The sequence below is a fragment of the Lampris incognitus genome, chromosome 11 (assembly GCF_029633865.1).
Source record: "Lampris incognitus isolate fLamInc1 chromosome 11, fLamInc1.hap2, whole genome shotgun sequence".
NCBI classification, from domain to species: domain Eukaryota; kingdom Metazoa; phylum Chordata; class Actinopteri; order Lampriformes; family Lampridae; genus Lampris; species Lampris incognitus.
The window spans coordinates 12,024,471-12,036,734 of NC_079221.1; the positions used below are offsets into that span (position 1 = coordinate 12,024,471).

Genomic DNA, 12,264 nt, shown 5'->3' on the forward strand with positions numbered 1-12,264 from the left:
CTGACAGGACAGCGGGGCAGACTAAGCTAACTGCTAGCCCATGCAGACCAGCACTTCCGATAACACCGAGGGCAGTCTGGTGGCAGCCTCGTCTGGTGTTGACTGTTTTTGCTGACATTGTGTGGTGTGCGGGGAGGTGTGTCGAAGTTGTTAGTTTTGTATGAGAATTACAGTACAAGTACAGAATTCTATGTTGTTTTTGTATGAAAGCTGTTTTTGTTTTTAATGTACAATTTTTTTATTTTTTGCCTGGCAGCCTGTCCAGGGTGTCTCCCCGCCTGCCGCCCAATGACTGCTGGGATAGGCTCAGGCATTCCCGCGACCCTGAGAGCAGGATAAATGGTTCGGATAATGGATGGATGGATTCTGTGCTCATTGCCCATAACAGGAGGATTTCGGTTGAAGTCTTTATTATTTGTTTGTGAATGAGGGCAGCGTTTATGTTATCAAGTGATCGCTGAAGTCTTGCCAAAGCCTGTGTTAATTTACAACAAGGATGCTGCTACAGGAACGCTTTTGTTTCTTTTCTTGTTGGATCTTTTAGAAATGTGACCTTTCAATTGACACATCTCTTCTATTTGTTACTGTGTTGATAAAAGATGAAGTAAATTCCTCTGTTTATTTTAATTACGGATCATTACAAATACGCTATGTTTTAAAAGCAGCAAGTAGTCACACAATGAGAAAAAAATAAATCATGTATAGAAATCAAACATGTTGATGCATCAAGACGCATCAATAATCATTTTATAATTGCATCATAGCACGGTCCGCGGTGGCGTAGCGGTCTAAGCATCGGCTTGGTGTCGATGCAGTTGCCCACTGGGGACTGGGGTTCGCGCCCCGGTCTCGTCAGATCCGACTATGGCCGGACTCGGTGAAGCAGCAATCATTGGCAACGCTGTCTTCGGGAGGGGGGCGGAGTCGGCTTGTGTTCGTCATGTGAATGCGTCTCTGTGTGTGTCGGAAAAACAGTGGTTCGGCTTGGACTCGCCTTGTCACGAAAGTGGGGAGGCGCTTTCCTTCGAGACTGCCGGCCGGAGAGATGCAGTTGGCGAACGCATGCAATACGAGGGTGGGTGTTTGAATTAAAATAGGGATCAATTGGCCACTAAATTGGGAGAAAAAAGGGAAAAATCAGAAATAAATTAAAAAAAAAAATAATAATTGCATCATAGCCCTCTGAATCAGAATCGAGTCATTAGGTTCTGAGATATTCCCACCCCTAATTGGTAGCCTTTTAAAATGCATGCAGGGTACATAAAGGAATTTGATTCAGCTCCAAGCAAGTGTTAAGATGGCTGGAAGATATTGCAGCCCAAGCCTTGTTTTTTTTTTTTTTTTTAATAACCATTGTTGCCCGACAGGAAACACTATAGAAAAGTGTGCCTTTTCTGACTTCTACCTCCAACACGATGGATTCAATTTCTTCACTGGTGAAATTCTTTTTCTTTTTGTCTTTAAGGGCCATAATTCTCTCTTGTTGTCCGGGTAGTGTAGCGGTCTGTTCCGTTGCCTACCAACACGGGATCGCTGGGTCGAATCCCCGTATTACTTCCGGCTTGGTTGGGCATCCTTCCAGACACAACTGTCCGTGTCTGCGGGTGGGAAGTCGGATGTGGGTATTTGTCCTGGTCGCTGCACTAGCGCCTCCTCTGGTCGGTTGGGGCGCCCCCGGATCGGCAGAGAGGAGGTGGAACAGCTCCGGGACAGCTAAAAAAGAGCGAGGTAATTGGCAAGATACAATTGGGGAGAAAAAAAAGGGGGGGTGGGATTCTCTTTTCTTCTAAGAGCCTCTCTGCTTTCTCTGTGATACACCTCTAGGCAAACGTATCTGCTTATATGGAGAAATGGGGGCGTGGCAGTATGCTAATTGCGAATAGCGGGCATGTGCCTGTCAATTAAGAATGATTCTCATTCACTAATGCACGGTGGTAAGAACAAAATTGGCCGGTGTGCACGTGTCATGAATCCGACAGTAATTTTGCGTGTAAGAACATTTCTATACAAATATTAGGGAATGAGGTTCTGGGTAATTATTGTTATTATTAATGACAGATATTTCCGGTTATCAGATCAAATCGTGTAACATACTCAAAAGTATTTGTAAAGTGGTAGCAAAAGGATTTTCCTGCGAGTTCCTGTAACTTTGCAAAAAAGTGCGCGAGACACCGTGTAGGCTTCAGTTTAAGTGAAAATTAAGTTGAATAGTTAAGTATCTGCTTCCACGGGGTCGGGTCGCGGTGGCAGCAGGCTAAGTAGGGCACTCTAGACGTTCCTCTCCCCAGCAAAGCCCTCCAGCTCATCCTGGGGGATCCCAAGGCGTTCTCAATCTGACCAGGGAAGATGAATGAATGAATGAAAGTTTAGTATCCTAACTGCCAATTAACAAATGAAATATAAACCTGTCTCCCCCTTAGGATCCAGAATCAGAGAGTCTTTTGAGGCCCCAGACCATCTGTATAAGTCCAGGGTCCAAAACAACAGGTACTGTTCTCACAACTCGCTTTAAAACTACATTTAACTGCACCGTTTAGTTGTAGGTCTGCCTGACAGCAAGATATCCCAAAAACAGAGAGATTCTCATGAAATTTTGTGAGCAGGTGAACATCGAGCAGAAGAACAAGTGATGAGTTATGGTGGTGAAGTTCTGTATAATTTGAGATTTAACTTTTTTTCATGAGAAATTTCCTCATAGAAATTAATTGAATGTTTAGATTCTCTGAGTATGGAGAGGACTCACGATGCCAGTTCATACAACCTTTTTAAACCCATTTAAACCATTAACCATTGTGACAACACTTGGAGCCAGAACACACCATCTTATGCTCACAGAGTGCTTTTTGGTAAAGGCTTTACCACAAATAAGACCGAGAAACATCTTGTTTAACATTTCTCTGATAACTTGGATAATTGAAACTTCTTCACGGCAGCATTCTCGGCTGCAGGAAAAATTAAAATTCAATCATTTTGAAGGTTAAAGATATGGCATCTCCACCAGGGTAAATAGATGTTCCCTGTTGGCTATTGATAAGATTTATAGATGTCTTCCATTTACCAGTTAATTCCGTTTTTATTTACCAGTTAAGGCTTAAATTTCCAATAAATTTCAAATCTAGCATGTGTGGGGGCTGTACATGTGCATTGTCAACAATTGATATACACTCACTGGCCACTTTATTAGGTATACCTTGCTAGTACCGGGTTGGACCCCCTTTTGCCTTCAGAACTGCCTTAATCCTTCGTGGCATAGATTCAACAAGGTACTGGAAACATTCCTCAGAGAGTTTGGTCCATATTGACATGATAGCATCACGCAGTTGCTGCAGATTTGTCGGCTGCACATCCATGATGCGAATCTCCCGGTCCACCACATCCCAAAGGTGCTCTATTGGATTGAGATCTGGTGACTGTGGAGGCCATTTGAGTACAGTGAACTCATTGTCATGTTCAAGAAACCAGTCTGAGATGATTCGAGCTTTATGACATGGCGCGTTATCCTGCTGGAAGTAGCCATCAGAAGATGGGAACACTGTGGTCATAAAGGGATGGACATGGTCAGCAACAATACATAGGGAAGGCTGTGGCGTTGACACGATGCTCAATTGGTACTAAGGGGCCCAAAGTGTGCCAAGAAAATATCCCCCACACCATTACACCACCACCACCAGCCTGAACTGTTGATACAAGGCAGGATGGATCCATGCTTTCATTTTGTTGACGCCAAATTCTGACCCTACCATCCGAATGTCGCAGCAGAAATCGAGACTCATCAGACCAGGCAACGTTTTTCCAATCTTCTATTGTCCAATTTTGGTAAGCCTGTGCAAATTGTAGCCTCAGTTTCCTGTTCTTAGCTGACAGGAGTGGCACCCGGTGTGGTCTTCTGCTGCTGTAGCCCATCTGCCTCAAGGTTCGACGTGTTGTGCGTTCAGAGATGCTCTTCTGCATACCTCGGTTGTAATGAGTGGTTATTTGAGTTACTGTTGCCTTTCTATCAGCTCGAACCAGTCTGGCCATTCTCCTCTGGCCTCTGGCATCAACAAGGCATTTTCGCCCACAGAACTGCCACTCACTGGATATTTTCTCTTTTTTGGACCATTCTCTGTAAACCCTAGAGATGGTTGTGCGTGAAAATCCCAGTAGATCAGCAGTTTCTGAAATACTCAGACCAGCCCGTCTGGCACCAACAACCATGCCACGTTCAAAGTCACTTAAATCACCTTTCTTCCCCATTCTGAGGCTCGGTTTGAACTGCAGCAGATCGTCTTGACCATGTCTACATGCCTAAATGCATTGAGTTGCTGCCATGTGATTGGCTGATTAGAAATTTGCATTAACGAGCAGTTGGACAGGTGTGCCTAATAAAGTGGCCGGTGAGTGTATGTTTATATTGTATGAACCTGATTATAGTTACAGATGTAAAGGTTATAAGTGCAATATTTCATCTCCCTGGAAGCACAGTATGAGCAGTAAATATCAGCAGGGGTTGCTGAGTTTACTCATTGAAACAAAGTAAATGACACACACACACACACACACACATACACATTTGGGCCCTGGGCCCCCAGTTGAGAACCACTAATCTATTGCAGGGGATTGGCACAGCACAGGCCAATCAGAGGCCTTGGAGGTGTGTCCGGCATGATTTCATCTCAGCAGTCGAGATGCCACTGTCGACTATGAAAATGATGCAAGTGCTTTCTCTCCCATCAGGGGCCGATTTGCCACAGAGTCCTGGTTCTATGCGATCTCCTGACCCGAACCCCGCTGGGCCGTCTGGTGGACAGGAAAATTCAGCTGGACCCGCTAACTTGCCACCACCCAGTGCTTCATGCTCTAAATATTGTACCAGCACCCCTGTTACTCCTGGAAAACATGAAAACAGCAACAACACACCCAGTCCCCTTCCTCCTGTACACCCCTCTACCTCTCCCACCCTAACCCCACCCTCAGCCCTGACCACAACCCTGCTCCCCTGCACATCATTCCCTCTACCCCACCACTCCGCCTGGGCTTCAGACCCGCTGATCAGCAGCGACGCGGTGGCCTTTTGGAAATCCTGCAACCAGGCTGCATGCACGCAGGCTATCTTCTCTGACTTCATCAATGACATGAATGATATTTCCTGCAGGATTCAGTCGGACCGGGCCAGCCAGGAAGGTAAAATTCACACAATGCAATTTTTTTCTTAAAGTTACAATCCTGAAGATTTCCATGCAAACACACGGAGCCCTGGAGTGGTCATAGAGAGAAAATGAATTTGGGGGAATTTAAATATTTAATAACGTCACTCTTATGCAGTGGTGTCACCAAAATCACTTCACACATCATTGTTCTCCTGTTGTTTATACTGCAACACTTAGTTTGGAAAAATGTGCTTTTGCATACTTTTGGGGACACTACACAGTATAAGAGTGAAGTTATTGAATATTTTTTCCCAATAAAATTTCACCAAAATTATGCAAAAGCCTCTTTTCCCAAACTGTGTTGTAGTGTAACCAAGAGACCCCTGGTGCGGACATGTAGCTATGGGACCAGACCAAGCTCCCTCAGCCGATCCAACGCCAGCTCTCCTAGCCATCCAAAAAAAAATAAAATCGAAGATAAAAATAAAAACTTCACACAATGATACAAACTTAGATGTAGACATGGACCAAAGACACTGCATAGTTGGTCACCAGTCCCCCCCCCCCCCCCCCCGGAACAAGCGCCTCAACCGACCAGATGCTTATTAACTTTATGATAAAACTGGGACGTAGGCCTATGTAACACGTTGGCAAGAAGACGAGGAAATTTTGAAACTAAAGAGCTGTTTCTCTTCAACTGACAGATTATGTTACTGCACTGAGAGTGATGGAGGCTTCGGGGAAACTCTCCGAGCTGGTGGCCAAGCAAGAGGAAGGTAAATATTAAGGCGGAATAAGGCTCAAATATGTTAAGATTTTAGAACAAATCGGTAGGTTTATGAATAGTACTGTACTGTTCCACCTGCTTCTTTAACATGTTGTCCGGGACAAACCCCCATGCATAACCAACACCACTGCCAGGATAATTGGTCTGCCCACACCCAACCATGCAGAGCTAAACAATAAGGCCATCCCGTGCATTGCAACCATAATAGAACAGGACATTACCTCTGGGCACCGGTACAGAGCACTGAGGATTTGCTTTGTGAAAAGCCTGATCCCACAGGCATAGCCGCCTTAAACAATAGGCCTTGCTGAACAGGCCCGAGTGTGTACTGTTGTCTGTCATTATATGTTGCTACTGTGTACTGTTGTCTGATGTGTACAGTGCTGTGGAAAGGAATTTCCCCTTGGGGACTCTAAAGTCCAAGTCTACTTTATATTTGGGTGTCCGATGAGGCAATACAGGAATAGTTAAATTGAAAGCAGCAAAAATTGCAACGAGTAAAAAAGATGTTTGTTCCAGTCTAGTATCATGACTCTAGGTGCCACTGTTGTCTATAACAGTTGTACAATACCCCTGTACATGCCCCTGTTAACAAGAAAGGTTTATTGGAAATTTCTCAGCCCACAGGGTTACTTGGTAAACTTTTAATTGCAATAAACCCATCCATCCATTAATACCCGCTAAATCAAATTCAGGGTCGTAGTTTGCTGAGTCTGTCCCAGCATGGACTGGGAGGAGGCCAGGGAGACACCCTGGACAGGTCACCAGTCCTACACAGGACCCATCCATACCCACACATGATACATATTTAGTTGTATAATACTTTTATTCAGGCAATCTATATTCAACATGAGGGGATAACGTAAGACTGGAGACTGTGTTTGAAAAAAATAAACTACAACTATTGACGATAATAATAATAATTGCACTGGTCAAACTCCGTGGCCCATTAGCCATTGTTCCATGGACCGGTTGTGGGTTGCACACCCCACATTGAGCTCCGCCAGTCTAAATAACAGACTTGTCTTTTGTCCAGAACTGAAGCAGAAGCAAGCGGAGCTGCAGATGGCGGTGGCAGCCATGGAGAAAGCCAGATCAGTTTTGAGACGAGACACAGGCCAGGACTCAAGACTATAGACCATGAATTCAGATACGTTATGTATTTTTATGATTTATTTGTCATATTACTCTGTTCATGTTTGAAATGACAGTTTTTGTACAATGTTGATTTATATTTTTATAATTTTGTACTTCTTTTTTAACTATATACACATTTTTTTTATCAATGGTTTATTTAGAGTAATTAAACCCTAGATCATTTTAGTGAGTTTTGATATATACAGGTTAAAAACCAGCAAGTAAAGGTTAAAAACATGGGAGGCTGGTCTTGGTACTCTGTGATGTTAGCATAGAAGGGTAAACACAGCTGCAGATAATAACATTAATAATGGCTCTGTTTGATTTAAGTGTGCCAAAGAATAGCATTGGCAGTACTGTTGACAACTGTTAAAACCTGGAAGCACTGAGAGCGTTTTTGACATCCTTATTTTTTGTTGCGTCTTCTTACACACTGCGGGCATCAACAGACCACTGATCAACCCAACTGTCTTATATTATTCAAAACATTGTATGGAGAGTAAAGGAAAAAAACTCATGTTGAGTACAGTTGCGAGATGATTATTATTATTATTATCCCGTCCTTGCCAGATTGGAGCGACAGCTTGAATGGTCAGGCAGTCCACAGATTTGGCAAGGAAGGGAGCGGTTATGTTGACCTAATGTTAGTCTGTGTGTTTTCTTGCTAAAAATGCAATCATGACGGTTGTTATGTGCGCTCAAGTTTGATGCAGTGGACTTGTGGCAGGCAGGCTGCTGTCCCCTATCGGCCGGTAACGTCACTGCATATTGGCGGCACATGTTAATCATTAGGGGTGGTGGTGGGGGGGGGGTCGATTCTTAGATGCATCGAGAGTCTCATAAAAGATTGTCTCGATGTAGAGAACTCTATAATCGGATATTTAAAGCTCAATTCTTGACTGGGCTGTACGCTCCTCCTTACGGCTGCCGCTGAACCAACTGGATGGTGAAACGTAACGGACCCGGCCACGGCCAGAGCGTCCACGGGGTAAGGCATTCATTAGGCCTCCCTTACCCGAGGGATAGTGGGTGTAGATCGGTGTACTGTTCGGGGACTCGTCGTTCTCCAGCGACCCCTCTGGCCCACCCGGGCGCCTGCAGCCAAGCAACTGAACGCATTCTCCCTACGCCTCCTTCGCGGCCTGAAGGTGACGCAATCCATGCGAGGCGTCAGCGTGTAAAATAGCACGAGCAGCCGACACGAGTTTGAAGGAAGCTGGTGTTACGCCTATCTCCTTCCTGTGGAAACGTGAGCCAGGGGAGTTATTCGGCAAGAGTTCCGGCCATATGCCATTGGGTTAATCGGGTGGGATAAGGGGAAAAACTAGAAATAAATTTATAATAAAACATGAGCGTCGTGTTTACGTTCGAAGCTAGGCTACTTCTTCAGTTTTGGTGAGGATGGCTGAGCAAGAGCAACCGAAGTTGGATCCAATCCGACCGGCACCTTCTGGCTTAAAAACCGGCGTATGGAAGCATTTTGGCTTCTATGACGCTGAAGAGAGAAGGGACCTGGACAAGAGCCACACTGTATGCAAGCTGTGTCTAACTAAAATACAATATTTGGGGAACACAACAAACATGAGAAACCATATTTCCCTTTTCCACCCGGCGTTGGAGGAAAAACAGCCGGTTGTAGTTGCTGCCAACCAGAGAACAGCCGGACATGTGATATCGACGCTTCCACTGACCCCGGAGAGGGCGAAGCGAATCACAGAGTCGATCGCAACTTTTATTGCCAACGATTTGCGCCCCTACTCGGCCACTGAGAACCGGGGCTCTCGCGCTGTGCTGCACACTTTGGAGCCGAGGTGCCACGCCCCACCTCGGCGTTTTTTCACCGGCACAGCGATGCCCACAGATCCACACTCTGCGACGACACCAAAACCAACGCCATGGACCCATTGAGGAGAAAGCGGGTAGGATAGCAATAGCGTGCCATGCGTGGACATCCGTTGCTACCGCATCTCATGTCACCATAACTGCGCACTTTATCACTGATGACTGGCAGCTCGCGTCTCACGTGCGGGGGATCATAGTTGCTGCACAGCGGAGCACACTTGCACCGAGGCATGTAGACCAACTCCCGTTCTTACACTAAGACTTGCACATTCCAGCGTTCACCAGCTACGCAGATTCGCTATGTTGCACTTCCATGCGTTTCCAGGATTGCATTGTGGCCTATTATTTGTATTTTCTCCGTTATTTATTGTTTTGCCACACATTCCACAGAAAGCGTTAGTTTTGTGTGAGAGCTGGTACAGAGTTCTATGTTGTTTTTGTATGAAAGCTGTTTATGATTTTAATGTGTCACGGTTTTTATTTATTTATTTATTTTTGTCTGAGAGATTCTGTGCTTATTGCCCATTACAGAAGTCTTGCCCATGTTAATTTACAACAAGGATGCTGCTACAGGCACACTTCTTTTCTTGTTGGTTCTTTGCAATCCTGGGAAACACGACCTTTCAGTTGACACATCTATTTGTTACTGTATTAATAAAAGATAATGGAAGTAAATACATCTGTTTATTTTAATTATGGCTCATTATAAATGTGCTATGTTTTTAAAGTAGCAAGTAGTCACACAGTGAGACAAAATAACTCTTGTATAGAAATCAAAAATGTTGCTGCATCAAGATGCATCAATAATCGTTTTATAATCGAATCATAGCCCTCTGAATTTGAATCAAATCGAACTGTGAGGTGCCTAGAGATTCCCACCCCTATTGTTTCAGTATGATTTTCCCTCTGAGTGATCAATTATCGAATTTCCATGCCTCAAGTGTTCCACAGATAATGTTGTATTTTTAATACACTAAAAAAACCTGGTTTAACTTGGAAAAAAGTAAGGTGTGTGTTTGTGTGTGCGTGCGTGTTTGTCAGATTTGTCTGTCTTTGCTGTGGCTCTTAGGTAGCCCCCATGTTATGGAGACGTGATCATTGATCATTTGAGTTTTGCACACTAGTTGAGGTTAGTCAGAAAGGCCTTATAATAAATTGCCTTACTTTTTTAAATTAAACCAGCAGATTCTTTTTTTACAGTGTAGTTACTGATGCGTTTCATTCCTTTGTAAACATCAGTCCTTATAAGGCCAGAAATTCTCCGTTTCTAGAATGAACCAGGTATTTATTCCCTTCTGTGGTTTGATACTGTACTCCTTCACTGACTTAGGGGTGGCATGGCTCAGGAGGTAGAGCGGGTCGTCTAGTAATCGGAAGGTCGCTGGTTCAATCCCCGGCTCCTGTGGACAGCATGTCGAAGTGTCCTTGAGCAAGACACTGAACCCTTAGCTAATCCTGATGGAGCAGGTTGGTACCTTGCATGGCAGCCTCCACCATCAGTGTATTGAATGGGTTAATGTGAGGCAAACGCTGTGAAGCACTTTGCGTGGTCGGTAGACTAGAAAAGCGCTACATAAATGAGGTGCGTTTGCCATTTTATAAAAAATACACAGATTGGCCAGTTGGAGAATACTGTAGCAAACACAATAAAGAACAAGCATTTTTTCCGACCTTATTTAAACTTAAATAGTTTTTTTTACATGTGTAATGGACTTATGGACATAAGTCACCGTAGCTTGTTGTTTGTATGACGTTGACGCGCTCACTTTAAGGGCTCCAGGTGTAGCCATGGTTACGCAGCGCCATGTTGTTGGGCAGGGTTGTGAATATGAGGAAGTGAGTGACACGCGTTCGTGTAGTCAAAGAGAAAAGCTGTTCGTCTGTTTTCTCCCAACTTCCACACTGGTGACCCCGACGTTTGTCTGCTGGACGTTTCCAGAGACAGCTCTTCACGAACATGACGACTAATGCAGTTTCTCTCAAACTGCTGCGGTTTGGGGAGCCGTCAGCCTCGGCTTGGTTTGCCCAGACAGTTCGCGTTGCGGGAAATCACCGCTGATGCCCCAAAATATGTGGTGTCCGCCCTCGGGGGTGCAACAGCAACCAGAGTGGTGAGCCTCCTCAAAACTCCTCTGCAGCAGGATAAATAACAGACACTCAAGGCTCACCTGTTGAACACTTTTGAACTGTTTGACGCTGAGCGGGCCAGCCGGCTCTTCTTCTCTACAAGGCCTCGGTGACAGTAAGCCGTCTGAGCTCATGGACAGAATGCTGGATCTCCTGGGAGAGCACAACCCCGACTTCCTCTTTGTCCAGCTGTTTCTGCAACAGCTGCCTTCTCAGGTAGGGGCTGCTTTGGCCAGCACCACCATCACTGACTGTCGTGCTCTGGCCAAGGAGGCTGATAGCTTTTTCCTGGCTGATCAGCAGCACTGTGCGGCAGCGCTTTTTCCTGCCCAAGAATTTTCACCACTGCCTGGAGACACCAACAGTCGCCGCTGCAGCAGCAGCAGTTCCTCAACAGCAGCGGGACCCCAGCCTGTATTTTTACCACGCGAAGTTTGGACACAAGGCTAAGCGGTGCCGATCTCCATGCAGTCTTCAGTGTGGCGGGAACTGGCAGGCTGCTATTCATCCAAGACACCATCTCCGGACGGCAGTTCCTATGCGACACAGGCACGCGGAGGAGCGTCCTGCCCGCATCAAGAGTAGACATCCTGTCCTGGATATGCCCCCCCCCCCAATGAAGCCGCTAATGGCAGCCCCATCCGCACTTATGACATTAGGTACGTGGGGCTGTGTTTCGGCAGACAGCGGTTCGATTGGGACTTTGTCATGGCTAAAGTGGCCGTCCCCCCTCCTTGGCCCTGATTTCCTATGTGCCTATGGACTCCTGGTGGATGTCAAAAACCGCCATCAGACTTGTTTAGAACACGCTCTCCGACACAGACGAGTTTCTCTGGCTTCCCACTGAGCTCCCAGTCCTCACGCAACCCACCTTCTCGTCATCCACCGTCAAGCACGGAGTGGAGCACCACATCACCACCACTGGCCCACCGGTCTATGCTCAGGCTCGGCACCTTGACCCGGCCAAGCTCACCGCCGCCAGGGAGGAGTTTGAGAATATGGAGCGCCTTGGCATCATTTGCTGCACCAACAACCTGTGGGTTTCACCCCTCCACATCATCCTGGCCTGGCGGCAGGTGGCACCCATGTAGTGATTACCGCTGACTCAACAACGCAACGACACCGGACCGCTACCCAGTCCCACACATCCAGGACTTTTCTGCCCACCTGGCTGGGAAAGTCATCTTTTCCAAAGTGGATCTCATCCGTGGATACCATCAGGTGCCCTTCCACCCACTGGAT

General features: G+C 45.9%; 1 protein-coding gene across 3 annotated transcripts in view; it reads left to right on the plus strand.

Moving 5' to 3' along the window:
* phf11 (PHD finger protein 11) overlaps nucleotides 1-9,572 on the plus strand; it is a 37,148-nt gene extending 27,576 nt beyond the window's left edge. For all 3 annotated transcript variants that reach the window (XM_056289675.1, XM_056289677.1, XM_056289676.1), the window contains 4 exons: nucleotides 2,421-2,487; nucleotides 4,717-5,163; nucleotides 5,834-5,905; nucleotides 6,953-9,572. In XM_056289675.1, coding sequence (XP_056145650.1) covers nucleotides 2,421-2,487; nucleotides 4,717-5,163; nucleotides 5,834-5,905; nucleotides 6,953-7,053 — 687 coding nt within the window. In that variant the 3' untranslated portion in view covers nucleotides 7,054-9,572. The remainder of the gene's footprint in view (nucleotides 1-2,420; nucleotides 2,488-4,716; nucleotides 5,164-5,833; nucleotides 5,906-6,952) is intronic.
* Nucleotides 9,573-12,264: the final 2,692 nt, after the last annotated feature.